Source organism: Archocentrus centrarchus, chromosome 24, assembly GCF_007364275.1.
Source record: "Archocentrus centrarchus isolate MPI-CPG fArcCen1 chromosome 24, fArcCen1, whole genome shotgun sequence".
In the NCBI taxonomy this organism is placed as follows: domain Eukaryota; kingdom Metazoa; phylum Chordata; class Actinopteri; order Cichliformes; family Cichlidae; genus Archocentrus; species Archocentrus centrarchus.
The window spans coordinates 17,053,430-17,073,245 of NC_044369.1; the positions used below are offsets into that span (position 1 = coordinate 17,053,430).

The following is a 19,816-nucleotide window of genomic DNA, read 5'->3' on the forward strand; positions in this document are numbered from 1 at the left end:
GATTGTTACTAATTGTGGTAGCAGAAGCTTGTGAAGTGATGCACACATGACTAATTGCACAGCTTACAATGTGTTTTTATAAATGCAACCATTGTGGCTTTAAGAATGCCAATTCAGGTCTATTGGCTATTCCACTTTGATCCGGCACTGAATTCAATTATGTGCAGAACTGCTGGACAGACTGAGAATTGTTGCAGACATTTCTAGATAAAAGGATGTTAGTTTTACCTACTGCTTTTGAGTCCAACTTCCTGGATTGCTTCTTTAAAGAATGTAGCATTAAGGCTTTTCTGTTGTTAGTGTTACCCTTCCAACACCAAAACTACCCGTCCATCCATCCATCCATCCATCCATCCATCCATCCATCCTCTTCTGCTTATCCTGTTCAGGGTCATGGGGGGGGGGGGGGGGGGGGGGGGGGGGGGCTGGAGCCTATCCCAGCTGCCACAGGGCAAAAGGCAGGGTACACCCTGTACAGGTTGCCAGCCTGTCACAGGGCTAACACAGAGAGACAGACAACCATTCACTCCTATGGGCAATTTAGAATTAACCTAACCCCAGTGGGAGGAAACCAATGCAGACATGGGGGAGAACATGCAAACTCCCCACAGAAAGGCCCAGGCCAAGGTGGATTCAAATTCAGACTTTCTAGCTGTGAGTGAGCAGTGCTAACCACCATGCCACCGTGCTCCCACTATGTTAGCAATAGCGTGGCTCCAGAGTGTAGTGGAGTTGATTAAAAAATGCTGCCCCTTTTTATAGTTTGAATGTGCGTACATTGTTCTTAGATAGGCAGAATTCCTGTCAAATAACAACCAGAGAAAGAAAACCAACTTAATAAAAGAAACAAAACACAAGCCATGTTAATTATCCATAAAATTTTAATGGAAAAAAACAAAACAAAAACAAAACGGCAATGTACCCATTTAACAACAAAAGAAATCAAGAGAAATCGTAAGATTTTTGTGAGCCAAGCTCATATGTACAGCATATTGCACTAGAAAAAGAAAAAACATCCCCCATCCTCCTTCAATCCCTCCATCACACCAATGTCCTGCACTGTTTGAAAACTGTTCAGGAGAAACAGAGCAGTCCCAAAGATAACACAGCCAATGCTTTATCAAAAACTGCTACATCTGGACTGGGTCTCACTTCATAGGACACATGAATGTGAAATCCTTGAGACCACTCTGAACATAAAGAAAGCAATGTAAAGACAATACAAACTCTGCGCACCAAGCACAGGAGTCTGAAATAAGTCCCACTGTTCAGATCACGTATTAAAAGAGATACTGTGGTTTTTCACTCCATTAAATTACATTCAAACCTTTAGGATACAGATTTTTTTCAGGAATGTTGGACATGCATTTTTACTCCATTTACATATATTGGAAAAAAAGCCCTTGAACTGAGAGTGACAGAGCACACTTGGCAATATCCAAAAATGCAAAATGCCTCAACATTTAAAAAAAAAAAAAATAAAGAAAAAAAAAAAGAAATTGTAGAAAAGCAAGTCATATTGTTGAAGTTCGTTCTTCTTCTTCTAAAAAAGTATGGAAAAATTTTGTTTTTTAATTATTTTTTTTTATAAAGATAGCAATAATAGCTGTGTCAAATTCATGTCTAAATTCATGTCTAATGTATAAAAAAAAAACACCAAATCACAGCACTTGACAGTAAAGATGCACTCTTTCTTGGAATTTTTTTTTTTTTTTTTAATTGAAAAATTCTGATATTAAAGACACTGAAGGTCAAACATATAACAAAAATTTCACGCGAGTCAAGGTTGCGACAGTGGTTGGTAAAGACGGGCTCAGATAAACATCACACCGACTGAGTGGATGCTCAACCCATCTCACAAAGAATTCTGGGCACCGTGGTGGCTCATTCCTCCCTCAAATGTAAACCCCCTACTAGACTGCAGATTTAAAAAAACAAAATAAAACCAAAAAAAAAAAAGCACAGAAACCCAGACAAGCTAGGCCGATCCAGCATATTACAGATCTTAAAATGTTTCAAGCATCTAGCAGGAGTAGAAAGCGAGAGGCGCAAAATACAGTATACAGATAAAAATAGTTTTGTTTTGTTTGTTTATTTTTTTACAGTGCACATTGATTGCAAACAGTCGTTTCTGATATTGAGAAGGTCTGCATGGTGAAACTCGCCGTTCGTGCTGAGAGATGTCAAAGGTTGAGCCTGTGCCTCGCAAGCTGTTGTGAGAAGTCAAACTGATTTTTTTTTTTTTTTTTAACAGAAGTTGATCTCACAGAGCCCAAGTGAAACAGGAGCTGTGACCAGTGACTTTGAGATATATGCCAAGTGTCGATGGTGAAGATGTGGCAGGTCTGTTACTCACAAGGCACATTTTGTACATTTGATTGTCTGTTTTTCGCATGATTTGTAAAGACTCACACTGTTCGTGTGAGAACGCACGAGGCACATGGCTTTAGTCCAACTTCCCCGCACACAGACATCAAACACGCAACTGAATGCACCTCAACAATGAGAAGAAAAGGACTGTACACACTGAGATAGCATCTATACAGTAGCACTGGGCAAATATACATAAAATAAATTAGAATAAATTATCTCTCTCAAAAAAAAAAAAATCTAACAAAATGAAACAACTTCTTGTTAAGGACAGGGAGTAGTTAATGAAAGAGACCAAGAGGCTTTGGACTGAAGACCCCCCCCCCCCAAAAAAAAGTCTGTCATGGCTATCTGAATTGGCTCAGCGTTCAGTGTTTGCAGGAAACGAACTTTTGGTTCAAAGACAAAAACCTGACAATCTGTAACACACTTACAGGCTGATGCTGAGTTAAATTGCTTTGGAAAAATGTCTAAAGAAACCATCTTTGCTTGTTCAGCGTTTAGTATGACATCAATCAAGATTAACTGGCATCACGTAAGTGAGTTCTTAGTATCGTGTCCTCACTCAAAAAAAAAAAAAAAAAAAGATTTTTAGCACAAAGTGTCACAGGATTAACTACTCCCTGAAGAAAACATAAAGGTGGGGGAAAAAATAAACCAAACCAACAGTGTCTTCAAAAATTGATATCATGAATCTGCAATAAACTGAGAAAATACAGCAAATGAGTCAACATCATATTCAAAGTCCTTAAAGACTTCATTGACTGGACAGTGGTTGTGTTGTTGGAAAATGTTTCGCTAAAGTAGCAGGTGTCACGTGAGGATGTAAAAAGTTTCCCCTATGCCCAGATGTGTCTCTGTATTAATAAAAAATGGTTTTTAAACTGTACAGAAGCTGTTTCAACTAAGTGAAGCTGAATGCACCACTGGCAGAGATATAATGCGTATTAGCACATCAGGTTTGAATCAGTGCGTCAGACATTTACACCCGGAGTGAAATCAAATAAAAATGCATCTCTTTAATGTAACCCCAGAATGGATCTGTAACAAAGAAATTTGCAAAGGAGGTGTGTTTCGATGGGAATACACACATATTTGGGGGAAAATTCCAGCTGGGGAGCTTGACTGCAAATACAGCTGATTCCTGACAGCGGAAAACTTAAGACAGTTACTGTGTCCACTGGCTTGAATATTGCTCAACCCTTAAAATGCTCCTTTACAGGCGACCCACAGCAGAGCAAAGGGTAAAATTCAGATTGTCAACCCAGCCAGAGAAATACAACCTGGAATTCTTTTTTTTTTTTTTTTTTTTTTGGGAAAATGATGACTTTTTTTTCCAAAGCTTCTCAGCTGTCTGATTGTTTCAGTTTCCCTGATTGTAATCCCACGAGTGAGATTGGTTCGACTTTGTGCTCATTTGGTTTCGATATGAATGCAGGGTCTGCAAACGGTAAGCACACACTCGCATCACAAACTGAAATTGTAACTACGATTACTACATCAGATCTCGAAATATTTCTAGTATGCCTGAATTCAAGTATACATACTTTAAATAAACAGTGTCTGAATCTGCACAGTTTTTTCATCACCTCCAGCGTAAACGGTACTCAGGCGTGCAACGATGTCGTTCTGTACACGTTCCTTCGGTATTAAATTTCCTCAGTTCGATGTGCCCTGTGAGCCGAACAATTTGATGTCTATTTTTGTCTGCATACTTATGTCCTCAGCCAAGCTGCACCCGACATTGCACCAGGTTTTGTCCAGTAGCTATAGCATGTAGCAGGGTTAGCCTTATTATGCGTGTCTGCTGTTGTGTCAACTCACATTACACGTTGGGTTTGCATTTGAGTTTTTAATTGGCCATCTTGCACGGCCAATCGACCGGTGCCAATTCCGACTAATTTTTTTCAAACATAATAGCTGTGTCGGCAAAAAAGAGAAAGGCAGCATTACATTGTGCAATTTTTCAAGCTGAAGTTGCACTGCTGATTTTTATGATTCATTTAAATTATTGATGAACAATCAGTCCATGACTCCAAAACCAAACTTTCTGTGTACCGTTACACCTCTAGTGGTACTCGAGATGCAGGTGCTGATCGGTGAAAAGACACAGGTTGTTATAACATCCCATATCTACAGTGGAAGCTGGTAAAACACGCATCTGAGCTGACCCACGGCGCAGCGTTAAACTGCCACAATGTCACAACAACCATTTTCAAATTAGCCAATGTGGAATAGGAAAAGATGAGATGTTAATTTGGGAGGATAAATAAAAAAATGTGCCTTGAGTCCTCGAGGTTTTAAGTCAGTATCTTCAGCACAGAAATGTCCACGTCCACAGTCTGTCACCAACAAAGTGGCCTAATCTTAAATGTAATCTCTCTCTTTTTTTTTTTTTTTAAATGAGTTTCTTGATGCAAAAGACTATGTGCTGTGGCAGGAGAGAATAAGGCATGAGGTCCTTCAAGACTTTAAACACCAAATAAAAGAGCAGTTTACTGTACAAAATAGGTAATCTTACAAATATTTCGAAAATATCTCTTCAAACAGAATGGCTTCTTCTCGGAGAGGCAAAAAAACAAACTAAGAAAAAAAGAAAAAAAAAAATTGATCAGTCTCCGTCCAGCGGTGACCAGTGTCTTCTTCATCTCGTCGTCACAAAATCCAAACCCGTGTTCCATCTTACAGTGCCGTCTAGTCCAGTCCCCCATTTCTGTTTTTGAAAGCAAGGGGCCGAGGCAAGGGCCAGGAAGAAGTCCCTTCATCTCTGCTCCCCTCTCAGGCGGGGGATGGCAGCCTCTCTTGGAAACAGAAAGCCGAAGAGGGTCATCGTTAGGCGCATCCAGAAAGGCAGGTTTTGTCTCTGGTGCCTCATAAACTGCAAAAGGACAGACAAAGAAAAGGCATGTCGTCAGCCTCAATGAAAGCTGGGTGTTGAAAAGCTTCCTGTCATATCATAATCACGACACTTGTCACTTGTGAAAGTCAACACACACACACACGCACGTGCACACGCACGCACGTGCACACACACGCACGTGCACACACACGCACACACACACATACACACACGCACAGACTTTGATTGAAAAGGTTTCTGAGGTAAAGGCTTATGAACTGTGGTAAACCCTGTGAGTTCAAACCATATGACCAAGTAGGCTGAATGTTTCCACAACATTAGCTTGTGTCTAGAAAACATGTCTGTCACACGCACACCAAAGAGCAGTGAATCACTTTTTATTTCCCCCCTCAGGAAGTCTCATTCTCCAACAGAAAACATTTACAATGATTTACTTGGTTTCGAGTGAAAAGGCTGATTGAAATATTAAAAGGTTTTTGCTCCCATGATCTGACAATCATCTCAGCAGCATTACTTCATCTGCCTCTCAAAGGTTTTAGCTGTCCCTCTAATTAAATATTGCACTGCTGACTTCAATACAAGGAGCTCTAAGTGAAATGCTTTCATACAAAGTGTGGCTGCTGCTCAGCACAGCTCTCCTTTAATAGCAAAGTCAGCAAGAAAAAAAAAAAAAAAAAAGATCAAAACAAAGCAAAGCAAAACTGAAACTGTTCCCTCATATTAAGTTACCATCTTATTTTCACCCTCATTTTCCATTGGGGTGTTCATGCCTTGTGGGCTACAGACAGATGAAGGGGTTCCTGCTGCATCCTGAAATCTCCTGTCTCCACCTCCTCCTCTCTAATCCTGCACCGCTCCCTCTGGCATTCTGAACAGCCGCACTCAGACATTGCAGCCTGTTGCATAAGCATTCTCGTTGTGATCCCCCCCCCTCCCGTTCTCTTCACCAAGGTCTCTACCAGCCTAGCAATCAGAGTCAGCCACAGGCTATTTGATGCAAAACTAGCAGACTGAGCTGAACTGAACCAGCACTGCTAAATGTAACCCTAATTGTCCTTAATTGCCTTAATTTTACACTGCTGAGCTTATTTAAACACTACCCTTGTGTTTCACATGAAGCTCATCTTTATGCATTCATTCCTCTTGGTAGTGAAGAATAGTGTGTGTGCCGTTTACCCCCTTTGAGGGTATCATACCCAGAATGACAATATGCACTTTGCCTCTTTTACTGATGGGTTAATCTTAGAAGTAACTAACGCTTGAGCATTTAACTGGCCTCCAAGTAGTCAAAAGTGATGGACAAGACTAGAACCACAAATACAGTCTGCCTCACACAAACAAAAACCCACACATTGGCCCACACTGGCAACTTCTGCTTGGAGAAGCAAGTAAAAAAAGTCTAACAATAGCAGCAGAAACGATACAGACAAGTGATTGGATATCATAAAGGAGCACTTGTGATTATTCTCCCTTTGGAATATTCCTACAACAGCAGTATCTGATCGTGTATGATGAAACCAACTCCAGCGCAGACAGCAGACAAAAAAAAAAAAGAGAGAGAGAGCGAGAGAAGAAAAAAACTGTCTCTTATCTCTGTGTCACAGAGTTACACACGCAAACCAAAACACACACAGAAAGCACACACACGCTGAAGCAGGCAAGACAACTGAGGTATTGTGGGTAGCCGTCATGTTACTGGTTGTGTCTATAAGTGTGTGAGTCAGACTCTATTTTTAGATGAACATATAAACAGCCGGCCGAGTCTACCCAGACACAGACACACTCCTGTTCGTGACAGACTCGACGATCTCACCTGTTCTTCCTCAAACCTTCTGGGAAACGCAAACATATACTTCTTTTCTTTCGTCGTTTCATTCTTTCCTCTTTTCTTCACTGACTAGTTCAACAACACATCCGAATGCTTTTCAAAATGTATCAACCACACCTTGCTGGCCAAGCAGCCCCCATAGCAGCACAGCCACGGCAGCAGATAAGAAACTCGCCTGTCCCAGTTTATTTGTACTTATTAACTAAGCCCATGAGCAGAACAGTAACTGCTTTGCAAATATTGATGCACAATTAAGTACGTATTTTGAACTACATGACATGTTAATTTAACTTTTCGCCAACAAGCTTTGCAAACCTTCACACTCCATATCCAACCACTGGACTGTTTTGAGTTTTGTGTTTGGGCATTTTTTTTTTTTTCATTATAAAAAACTGATTAGAGAATAAATCTCCCTACTTTCAGGTACTTCACACAAGTAAAAAGTTGATTTTTTAGAGGATAAAGGTATTTGGTCACTTCCAGATGAACTTTCAGTGTTTCAGAAGACAGAGACGCCTCTGACCATAAAGTGACAATTAACAAGGAACACTGAAACTGGTTGTGTTATATACATATCTATATATATATATTCTGTTTCTTGGCTTTGCTCCTTTCACAAAGTTGCTAAATCATGCCTTAATACTGATTTAAGCGTTTTCGTTTTCTTCGAGAAAGTGTTTGAATGACTGTACAGGCTATTTTTAGCCAGCGTGGGCTGCAGTCATTTCAGCTGGCAAAAACTTCTCCCTTTTTCCCAAGAGCGAGCCACAAATTGGCACAAGTTAGCTCTAATTAGCGTCTCTAATCAAGGACACATGTATAAAACAAAAAAAGGCAACACAACATAGCCTGCATTCTAGCAGTTGTTTAGACCCACTGTTCCCTCCTGCCGCTACGTCTCACTGACGTGCACAAAATGTAGTTCAACAACCAAATTGAGAATTTAGATATTATCCACTTCTTCTTTTGCATAATGCAAGTTAAATGTGGCTCATAGTGTTTCTACACTTTATGCTTGGAAAATGCATTTGAGTTCTAGAGCTGGGTGTTTGAAAGAAAAGGCTTTCGTAGATCTCGGGAGTGAGGCTTACCAGTTCAACATGATCCTGCTGGAACTTGTCTCCAATTTCCCGAAGTTTACGACCAATTTGCACCTCGACACTCAGCTCCTCGTGTCTCTCTGCCACCCTGTCATTGTCTTCCCCTCTGCCCTCGTCCTCCTCTTCTTCAATATCTCCCCGGTCCTCCATGGACTCAAAGTGACTGGGGAAATGTAAGCGCACTCCAGCGAAGCCTAAAAGGAAAAACATCAAGCTTCTTAAAACTTGAGTTGCTGTTGGGTTTTTTAAATGGTGAGAAGTTGTGGTCAGTGTTACTGTCAAGATCCCTACGTAAGTAATATGAGCAGTGTTTGATTTGAGTAGGTAGTAGTTTCAGTTCAGTAAAACTGCAAATGTTTTGTTTATGAAGTTAGACTAGACAGTAAGTTAAAAAAAAAAAAAAACAGAAAAAAAGAACTCTGAAAGTGCAGCCAGCCTTATGATGAGGCTAACTATCTTGTTTACTATTAGTGGCCTCAAACACAGTTGTGTCTGACTAGTCTAGGCAAATATACAATATAAATATGGTGCCATAATGGTCTGTGAAATTGAAAAAGGTTTTATCAGATCTTCCCGTGACTGGACAAATTACAGAGTAGGTACATGAAGTACAACTGAAGAGACAACAATCAAGAAAAGTGAGGGAGAGAGACGACAGGTGGAAAACACCTTATTAAATCAACAATGTCCTCAGTGAACCGCCGCATTTTACTGGGCTGTGTCACTGAGTTTACTCACTGCGTGCTTGCTTTTCTACAGTTCTGCCACTTGAAGAAAAACAATTTTTTTTTTATGTTATCATGTGTGCAGAACGCTCTGCAATTTTTGTCTCACAGAAGAGCACAATATGTTCAAGAAACGCTGTGTGGAGAGATGGCATCAAGCCAAGTGCATGACATCCATTACTGGCTAGATTACATTGAGTGACAAGGTAATAACAGTCAGTGGTGTTTATGTATTGATGACTTTAAACACAGAACAATGGGCACCTCTCAAGCACTGATACTGAGTCAACAAGCAAACAACATTCTACCTCAGTGTCTGTTTAATTCATTTAGCATGATGTCATACTGATTTCATTAGACATGGGAAAACACTATTGGATTAAAACTGAGGCACATATTAACACTGGTATGTCCTTTTATATGTGTATAAAATTATTGTTGTCTATTTTTATCTTTTCAAGAAATTATTTAAAATCCAAAATAAAACAAAACTGGATAGAATGTAATCACCATTTAACAAATTCAGATTAATATTTCCTAACTGTCACAACTACATGTGTAAAACTACACTGAAAGCTGTTACATAGAAATTTATGTTTTTTTAAGTTCCTTTTATTGATATTATAGCACAAAGGGATTTCACAGAAATAATTTCTAAGCTTATCTGTTTTGCAGTGATATTTTTAAATAGAATTTTGTTTGTCTCACAGTCCTAGAAAGACATGATTTGGATCTCCTCAGACAACCCCCAGCGAGAAATCTAACAGCTGACATAACCTGCTCATAATTAGATCTTAAACTGCGTGTTTCTAAAACTATAAGCCCACAGCTCTTCAGCAGATTCGCCCTTCCTTACCGTGAAAAGGTATGCAAGGCTGCCTTTGTAAGCTGCAGGGCAGCGTGTTGACGCTGTTGTTGCCGTGGCTCTGCGACGTGGACATGGCGGCGGTGACGGCAGCGAAGGCCTGTCCAGCTGCGATCTGTGTGGCTCGGTCTTCGTATTTGACGCCCACAAAGGGAGATCCCCACAGTTGCGAGATGGGCTGTGACATATCCTCCTCCTCATCATCCATCCGACGCCTCAGCGGTAAACTCCCTGCAGAGAAGAAGGGGGCATCGAACTTTAGAATGAGATCACTGGCATTTGCGTGCTAAAGTGTTTCGCAACTGTAAATACAAAATGTATCTGTAGGACTAGGTTTGACTTGTAGCTATGTTTACTATCTGTAGCGTGCAGGCAATTTGGGTGTGATTTGTTTTAAAACCAAACAAAAACTGCCAAATATCACACTGTTGTCAGTGGTAACTATGCCCTCTGGCAGATGGACACGTATCTCAGCCGGTCTGTATTAAATGGAAATAAATCATTAGTCATTATAATCTGCAGTAAGAGGCTTATGTTGCATGTGGTAATACTGAAAACAAACATGCAGAGGTGGCTCATCCCTGAGGAAAAGACTGATCTGTAAATGTATGTGTAAAAGAGAAAAGCATTCAACCGCCAACTGTATAACCTTGTTTTTAATGCAGTGGCATGTAGCAACAGGAACTAAACGTATGGAAGCACCCTGTGTAGGGGGGACCCAGTGGGCGGCTAAAACCTTACACCAGATCTGCTACCCTCCTGCAGGAGATTCTGCCAAGCTGTTCCTCATGATGTGCCAAATTGTAATTGAATGCCAATAGATCCACGGGAGAGCCCCCCCCCCACAAATTACTTTAATCTGAACAGAAGTCAGCAGTCATCAGTCACAATCCTTAAGACCTTTACTCCTTGTTCCAACTCACTCAACCACTAGATAGCAGTTTGCCTGCACCGTTCACCTGCACGCACGGTGGGCAAAGCGTGAGGGAAACCACAGTGAAGCCACTGTTCAGAGCAGATTGTTATGTACAGCATACAATAAGGGCAATAATGAGTTTCACTCCATCCTCAAGTGCGCCTCCTGAGCACATACGCTTACACCATCTTCCTTGTTGGCCACATGCCACAGTCTGAACTACTGTTATATCATTTTGTCAAGATTGACTGTCTTTTCCTTTTGTTGTGTAAGTGGAGATAAACAGGCCGAGTTGTCAAATGCAAAAGTTGAAACTGGATACACTGGTATTGTGTTTACCGAGTGAGGCGGCCACAGTCATCCCTCTTTGCATGATGTCATATCATATGGAGTCAAACAAGGAAACGACATCTTTAACTGTTGTGGAAAAACACTGTCACTTTTTCTGATCATTTGAATCAGATTATTTACTGGCAAAGAAAAACAGAATTATTGACCAACACACGTCCACCCCCCCACCCCCCAAAGCATTTAAGAGTGAAATTAGCCAATGCTGCCATTCTGCTGTGCTTTAATAAAATTCAAAACAGCTCAAATTTGTGTCAACACCTCCTCCAGGCAAGTTAAGTAGTACATTAATTAATGTTATGCAAGCAGCAAGTTTCACTGAGATCAAAAGTGCACTTGTGTGTCAACTGCATTGCAATCCCTGTCTTGAATTTCCACTGGCAGCCATCAGAGGGCTGGCAGGATTACCATAGTGTCAGACACATTAAAAAAACAAAACAAAAAAAAAACCCAACACAGACAGGGAAATACACGGAAAGACTACAGGCACAAACACACACAAACACACACTGCCTGGGGGCTGCAGAGAGGCCTGGCAGCCACCACAGTGCTGGTCAGAGTCTCAAAGCTCCAGCAGAAAGTGGCTCCCTCTGCTGCACCATCTGTGCACGGGCTCTGCTCCATGCAAAGCTGGGACTGGGGGAGGACACACTGAACTCAGCTGCTATGTGACCTACTGCTTTCATGTAACTAGGAATACTGGATGCACGTTCCAATTAAAATGAACCTTATTTAAATGTAAAGGAAACGAGTTGTCTAATGTCTATTTTTTAATTAATTAATTTTTATTTTTGCAGTTTTTCTGTTTTTATGTATAGGATACCCATTGGGTGCAAAAATGCGCTGAAACCGCGCAAAAAACAAAAACAAACAAAAAAACAAAAACAAACAAACAATAAACAAAACAAAAAAACGACTTTAACATTTACGTCAAGTAGTTTCAGATCGACCACAAGGACTCGACAGAAGACCGCCGGAGATGTGCTGCGATTTATCCACATCAGAAGCACTACATCCCGGGCAGCAGCTCAGAGCGTAAACACGCCAAGCCCCCGCCGCTCAGCGTGTTTACGTACGTCTAGAAACTCTCAGTCATCGCATCTCCTAAAAAGAAGTGTCAAAACAGCACACAGACACACGCTGCAAGCCAAAACAACCATGACAAACACTGATAAAGTTGACTTTAAACCATTATATGTTGGCTGTTTCCTATAAAACAAGTAGCTACAACCTAAAACCGGGTGTTTTAAACATCCCGTGACAGCTACCTAACTGTACTACAGAATAATTCAGAACCGCGTTCCCGTTACTCGTTTGGCTTCTGACAAATAAAACCTTCAAAACACGACACGACACGGTATAAGGAGATACCGGCCAGAGTGACTTACACACAAAACCATTTTTTTTCAAAGTCCGCAGCCGGTGTTGAAACTGCGCTTATTACCTGTAATATGTGCACACTTAACGCGTGTCAAACACCGGGGGCACCAAGCAGCCCGAGACGCGCGCGAGGAGATGAATCTAACACGTTGCCCCCTCTTCACCAAGTCCGTTAAAAAACAAAAAACAGACAAGGAAATGTCGCCAGCATAAAGAGGCGGCCAGAAACACACCTCGAAACAATCTCCGCCACACGCCAGGCACCCGGCAGGTCCGCTCCCTCCAGGCTCTGCCCGGGCATGACCGAGCTGCCCGCACGTTTGTTGATAAACTACCACAAACGGGCGGCACGCGGCGGCGCAACGCGCGCGGATACAATCGCTCTCTACATCTGAACAACAGTTACACTCACCGCCAGTACGCGCGTTTTCCGTCGTGATCGGTGGTATCTTGACAACTTGCTGTTCTCTTGTTTCCAACAGACTGCGGTGATGAGCCTCGGTACCCTCCTCGCATTACAATCACTCATGGACGTTTGCTGACTTAGAGTGAGGGATTGTTTCTTTTTTCCTGTCAAAAAACGGTCCCTCCCTTCGGACCCGCCCCTTCTTAATAATGTGAAAGGACCAGAGTCAGCCTCAGTTGTTATGCAAATACAACAACGAGAGGACATGCTCTATATATCACTTTTTAGCTTGTGGGTAGTGATAAGGAAGCATTTTAATCGAGTCAAAGTAGTTCAAGTAAATTATTTTGAATATTTTTTCTATTATACTTGATACAGATGAGTGAATTTCTCAAGTAAGCTTATTTTATAGTTATAGGTAAAAAATCTCAGCAGGAAAAGGCACATGAATACACCCTTTCGAGTGGTTAAAACTAAACCTTTAAAAGCTACTACACCTGTTTTTGCACGATTTGTTGAGGTTAATAATAATAAATAATAATAATAATAACAATAATAAGGTTTCTGGCCCTTTAAGAGAACAGCCCTCTTGGCCGAACACAAGCTGGTGACACGCTGCGAACCAATCAGCGGGTTTGTTTTGGTCCCGCCTTCTGCTTCATGTATCTTGACACGTGGAGGGGGAAAGAAAAAAAAAAAACGCGCGCATACACACACACACACACACTCATACGCACGCGCACACAAACCGAAATAAAACTTGTGACTGGTTTCAGCGCTCAGCTCAGCTGATTGGGAGCTGCTGCTATAGAGTGGATGCACCCACCCAATTGCCGGGGTCCATATGATGATGACTTGTGTACTGTCAAGGCAACAAATAGATTCGCAGACAGGCACATATGGATCTCAGTGAAATACAGTAGCAACTGTATGTCAGCCTCATATTATCGAGCACTGTGGGGGTTTTTATAGTTTTATATGCAAACGTGCCATACAATCATTTCTAGAGACACTGTCTGCTTTATGCCGTCTGCATTTATCAGTTATTTGTAACATGCTTATTTTACATGAATATCTTATAAAATACAATGAGGTATTAGAGATAAAGCTAGCCAACACATTTGCCAGTCTGCTCAATTACTTCTTTTGTACTTTTCAGTAACACTTTTGGTAACATAACAGGATTCAAATGTTCTTAATGCCTTCCTTCCTTGACAACAATGTATTGAAATAGCCATAGAGCCCTTTTCAGTTAAGCCCCCGAGTGCACCCATAATGTACTCTACTGATGAATGCACAGTGACACTGGTATAAACAGCAGCAATGGCTGTTGACCCTCATTGCAGGGTGGGGGCATGCCCACGCATGGCATCACTCAAAAGATGAAGGGGGTGGTGTGTGTGTGTGTGTATTGGTGGTGGTGGTGGTGGTGGTGGTGGTGGGGTGTACAGTGAAATCTGTCTGTCTGATCTGTTAAAAGGGGGTGCAAGCAAGCAATAAAACTGAGACTATTTGCTCTATCGTGTGAGTCAGATTTTCCTCAAGTGACCATTTCTGGATGAAACCAGACGCTGTGGGTTTTTAGAGTCCTGGTCAGCCTCTGCACAATGCTGGGTTTTCACACTGCCCTGCCCCTTTGTTGTACAGCTGCTAAAGTGTGAATTTCTCAACTATTCACAAAAACTCCCATGCAGAGTTTCTTAGCAGAACTAGCAAACAACCCAGGCTCAGCTCTGCTCAAGCTGCAGCTTGACAACTCCCAACCCCCCACCTACACCAACCCCCTTTCACAAATCCTTGCAGTGAAAGGGACCCCACCCAAAATTTAGAGGAAGAGATCAGATGGTGGTTGTTTTTTGCTCATTCTCTCTCTCTCTCTCTCTCTCTCTCTCCCTCTCTCTCTCTCGCTCTCTCTATGAGTCCATGTTTTTCCCCTTCAGTAAATCTCATCAATTGTCAATCAGTGAACATTCAAGCAGGCTGTAATGGCATGGACAAGAATGACAGTTGAATCATTTCGCTCCACATCCCACCTCCTGACAGTGGTAAACTGAATCTCTGCAAGCTGAATCTTAGCATAGAAGTCACATTGTCACAAAGTTGTACAATTTAATTAATCTAAAGTTTATTTTAGAAGCAGAAAGCAGCGCGTATGATTTGAATGACATATCAAGGTCATGTATGAGAATAATTACTTATGAATACCCTCATTAAAGCATCTTTTGAAAAAATAATGGAAGGTAAAAAAGTTGAAAAATATGTTGTTTTTTTTAAATAGAGTTTAATGTGGGAGTAAAAATTTGGTCCGCTGAATGCTGCTTTTGAAAAACAAAGAAATCTAATCGCCCATAAGCATCACTTTTTCCCCCCTCTCCTTATCAATAACTAATTAGTGTTTCCAAACAACAGCTCCAAGATCTGTGCATTTCAGTCACAGTCACATCTTTCTGCCAGAGGACTCTTGGGTATACAACAGCTTTTCATCAGTTAAACTGTGGTTTGGTGGAGTCTTGTTGTTCTTTTGAACACAGAGCTGTTAACCACATTTGTTTTGCAAATCAGATTTCTTTTTTTTTTTTTTTTCCCCGTGTTTTGGCAGAGAACGTAACATGACGCGCTGTCAGCGCGAGAGATTCAGAAACACAAACCTCATGTATTGTGCAATCTCATCCACTGTTTTAAGTCATTTGCTGTCTTTTACTTTCAAGTGCTCCGCATCAGACCCTTTTTGAAGAGGGAAAACAGCCTTTGTGTTGGAGCTGAACTCAGAACTTGTCATCTAAACTCAAACTTCCACTGCCTCTAATGTGTCAGCCGCAGTGGCAGACAACGTGTCCCAGCCCATTTTTGTCGGAGCAATTTCTCCCTGCGAGGCAGTCAAAAATTCTCCACAGTGAGTTATTTCTGACTACGTGCTGCCAGCCGAGGTGATGAGCCCTCCAAATGCTGAAAATTTTCAAAGTTCACTGCATAATGATACAATTTGCTTTGTGACTTTTTCACTAATGGTACCTGGCATCCAGACGCTTTGTCTTCAATCTTCAATCCTTTCTGCACCCAAACAACTCCATCATTGTTTGTGCTTGTACAGTACACACCTTCACATCCCAATTTCATGCCTTCGATCCCCTTACTATTTAGTTATCCACCTAAATCCCTGTTTTAAGAGATTGTTTTTCACATAAATTGATTGTGAAATTACGTGACAGAGATGCCAAGTTTTCCTGCATGTTATTGGAACGCTTCGTCCCCCCCCTCCGCCCTCATATTCCCTCCGCCTATTCTGTCAACACCTCTTGATTTTAACCGCAGGTATAGCAGGGGCCCAGCAAATGAATGCTGCTCTCTTAGGGTTCATCCAAAGGTAACACATTTGAAGCCCAGAATCGCCCGAGGGGAACACTTCCCTGACGATTATGTGGATTTTGACACGACTTTCATGTGCTGAAGTAAAGGTAATCCTATACATAAGGAATACCTGGGAAGACTTAAGTGAAAATGAACTGTTGCATTGTGTCTTTCGATTTGTCTGCACGTATTCCAGCTGCGAAGGCAAGTTTGCGGTTAATGAACACTTAATGATTACTGAGCAGCGGCAGCAGCAGCAGCTCAGGTGGTAAACAACCCATTTGTCAGGCAGAGTGGCAGCGCGATGACACCTGTGCAACAGTTCTCACATCCAGTTTGCAGGTGTCCCCGCACTAGTGCCTGGTAGCAGATTACTGCTGTCACATTAGTATTGTGTGGTACAATTATTGTTCCACTGTGATTTTTAAACACTTTCTTTAATGATTTGAACAAAATAAGACACTCGCTATAACAGCTAGAACTAAGGAGTCAAATGAAGCTACACTTATTTTGTCCTGACCATTCAAGTGGAATCTATCTGTGTTTGGCTTCCCACCACTCACCACTATTCTGGTGATCTGGATGTCTAAGATATTGACGTCATCTTTCAGTCCACATGACCCATGAAACTGTTACAAAACTACACTAGCTCGGCTTTGAGGTTTCTTTAGCGGTAAAAAGCTGCTAAATGAGTTTTGAATGACATGTGACTATAAACTGTACCCTGGGTCATGTTATCCTGACTTCTGTACAGAAATGTAGCAAGTATGTAACCTATTTTGGAACTCGAAAGCATAACTTGGTATCTTTTGCATGAGAATGGAGTGCATTTATTTGCCGCGCTCCGCTTTAATTCTTGTAACTCTGTGTGCACTCAAGTGGCAGTAATGGGATTTTGGGAAGTCCATGTCAGACGTGATGAGTTGCTTCCCCGAGCCCCCCCTGCACAGAGGGGTTCAGGGGGTGGGGGAGATAACAAAGTGGTGAAAGATATGTGTGAGCTTTTTTTATAGGGTGGGGGAGTCCAAGCTTCTCTATGGAGCACTAATCTTGGTACCTCGGGTTATTGGCATGCTTGACAGAAGTTCAGGTGTCACTGTACGAGCTGTACAGCGGAATGCACTTTTGCAGCTTTCCATCTCTGCTTTTATACAGATCCTCTTCAGAGATGTCCCACAGTTTTCTAAATACTTCACTGGCTGCTAAGTGCTGGTAGGTAGGTGCTGTGCAGTGGATTAAAAAAAGAAAGCAATGATAAATCATTGAAGGAAGGAGACATGGATGGAAATAGAGTTGGAGTTGGGCTTGTTTCTACGGTAACTGTCGATGGGGAGGTACCAGGGATGAAAGTGGAGAGAAAACAAACCTCCCCGCTCCGATGGCAACAGCACAGCAATTGGTTCTCGTTTCCTGCGAGGACAGGAAGAAAAAAACATAACAAGGTCCCCTCGTAGCCCAGGAGACACAGTTCGATGTTGCATCAGAAAGCAAGAGGCAGGGCAAAATGAACACGCGCTCGCAAACATGCGCACTCAACTTGTACACGCACGCACGCGCACGCACGCACGCACGCACGCACAGACACACACACACACACACACACACACACACACACACACACACACACACACACGCACACACTCTTGCTCTCACACACAATCACATGCTCCACTTCACCCTGCAGCTGCCCCTCCCGCTACTTCTCTCCCACTCTCCCGCCAAAACATCTACAGCACGTGAAACCTGCCTAGAAACCGAGGGGAAACTTCCGCCTTGCCCTGATTGGCTGAGCTCCCTAGCAACCGCGTATGTCTAACCAGCCAGTCAGGCGCATTGTGAGAGGCACACTGACCCAATGAAACAGATTATTCAGAGGCGCGGGCAGGCACAGTGACCTGGTAACAGTCAGGAGAAGAAGTCAGGGAGATGCTTGAGGGAGAGAAGAAAAGTCCTCTGTGATTGGCTCACAGATGTCCTCTCCGCTCTGATTGGTTTGATGCTCTCCTCTTTGCAGTCATTCATACATTTTCTCTGCCTGCCTCAGCATTAGCATCTCTTTTTCCTCCACCCTCAGCCAGTTCGTTCAACTTCCAGAGTGGCCACCCTGCCCTCAAGGAAATCCACTGCCGAAGGTCAATGCAAAGACTGTGCTGCTGAAATGGGATTGGTTCAGACAGGCAGGAGCAGAATGACATCCTAGTAACAAGTCTACCTCATCATGTCAGTGCCGGATTAAAGCTTGTGATCAACAACTTGTTAAACAACACAAGTGCTCTTGCTGTTGCCGCTGCTGATGAGCTTGTTATTGTCTTGCTTGTAATGGACATGGGCCAGTGAAAGGCATAATTAGCTTTTCACTTAATAATGCAGAATCTGACAGGGCTGTTCTCCAGGCAAGTAGCAAGACACAAATTAGCAAATGGTTAGTTTGTTTTGAAAAACAAAGCTTTTGAAGGCATTCTGGACGAAGACTGCGAAAATCTTTTTAAACATTCCAAACTGCTTATTCCAATGGTGTGGGGAATTAATGTCAATACCCTGCAGGATCAGGAGTTCACATTGAATAGTTAATGAGATGGGGGAGAGAACGATTCAAATAGTTCTGCGAATCCAACATGCCATGCATACAGCCTAATTTAACATAACTGCAGGCAAAAATTCACTCAGGCAGCAACATTATACCACCGTGATTAGTAAAAACAACATTACTATCCAGCTCAAAAATAGCTCCTAGCTCCATAACGAATTAGCTGACTGGGGTTGGAAGATAAACTAAATATATAATTGAAAAATTGTTCGTTGCTTACAACAATAAATGCTTCACTGTGTTACTCATTGTACATTGAATATTTCATCGTTTATTAAATTGCTATTCAGAGTTAATGTGTTTTTTTCATATTGTTTACCAGTGGTAAAATGCACTCAACCTACCAGAAAGAAGGTTTTCATTTAATGACAAAATAAAGTATCACTCCCTACATATAATTTAGAAGTCAAGATATCCATCCACCCATCCACCCATCCACCACTTATAAATTCAAGGTTGCCAGGGGTCTGGAACCTATCCTAGCTGTTATAGGAAGTGGGGTGGGTGTGGGTGGGTACACCCTTACCGGTCACCAACCTGTTGTATAAAAGGAAGTTGTTATCAAAAGTGTTTCTCCACTTAGAGTTTTTAGGGCAACCATAGGCATGGAGAGGTATGAAGAGGATCACAAAGCAGTGGTTACGCTTTTTGGGAATATGAGTATTTGTGGAGCTAATATGAGAAAGATGAAACAGGCATTAGTCATGTAGCACCTTGATGAGAAAACAGCCCTGCACAAGAGAAGTAGGGTGTCAGGACTGAGTTGACTGTTCTATTCCTTCCTTTTGATTTGACCTTCTTTTTGGACGTGTGATGATCTCCACAGTGTGTCTTTGATGTTTAGCAGTAGGAGCCCAAACCACCAGTGGCCAAAGTACAGCACAAATATCTAATCTAATGCCAGCAACCCAATATATTTTGGCATGTAGACATGGTCAAGATGACCTGCTGAAGTTCAAACCAAGCATCAGAATGGGGAAGAAAGGTGACTTAAGTGACTTTGAATGTGGCATGGTTGTTACTGTTAGATGAGTCAACAGTATTTCAGAAATTGATGATCAACTAGGAGAAGAAGAGGGAGAG

At 42.0% G+C, this 19,816-nt stretch overlaps 1 protein-coding gene across 3 annotated transcripts; it reads right to left on the bottom strand.

Moving 5' to 3' along the window:
• Positions 1–863: 863 nt before the first annotated feature.
• On the bottom strand, positions 864–12,933 carry bmf2 (BCL2 modifying factor 2). 3 transcript variants are annotated; one of them, XM_030722407.1, is made up of 4 exons: positions 12,805–12,933; positions 9,740–9,979; positions 8,150–8,352; positions 864–5,248 (listed from the first exon to the last, which is right to left on the bottom strand). In XM_030722407.1, the coding sequence occupies exons 2-4, from the start codon at positions 9,954–9,956 to the stop codon at positions 5,132–5,134; spliced, it is 537 nt and encodes a 178-aa protein (XP_030578267.1). In that variant the 5' UTR covers positions 9,957–9,979; positions 12,805–12,933; the 3' UTR covers positions 864–5,131. The 3 variants fall into 3 exon arrangements, with proteins under 3 accessions (XP_030578267.1, XP_030578268.1, XP_030578266.1); XM_030722408.1 differs by lacking the exon at positions 12,805–12,933 and adding an exon at positions 12,457–12,574; XM_030722406.1 differs by lacking the exon at positions 12,805–12,933 and adding an exon at positions 11,004–11,040.
• Positions 12,934–19,816: the final 6,883 nt, after the last annotated feature.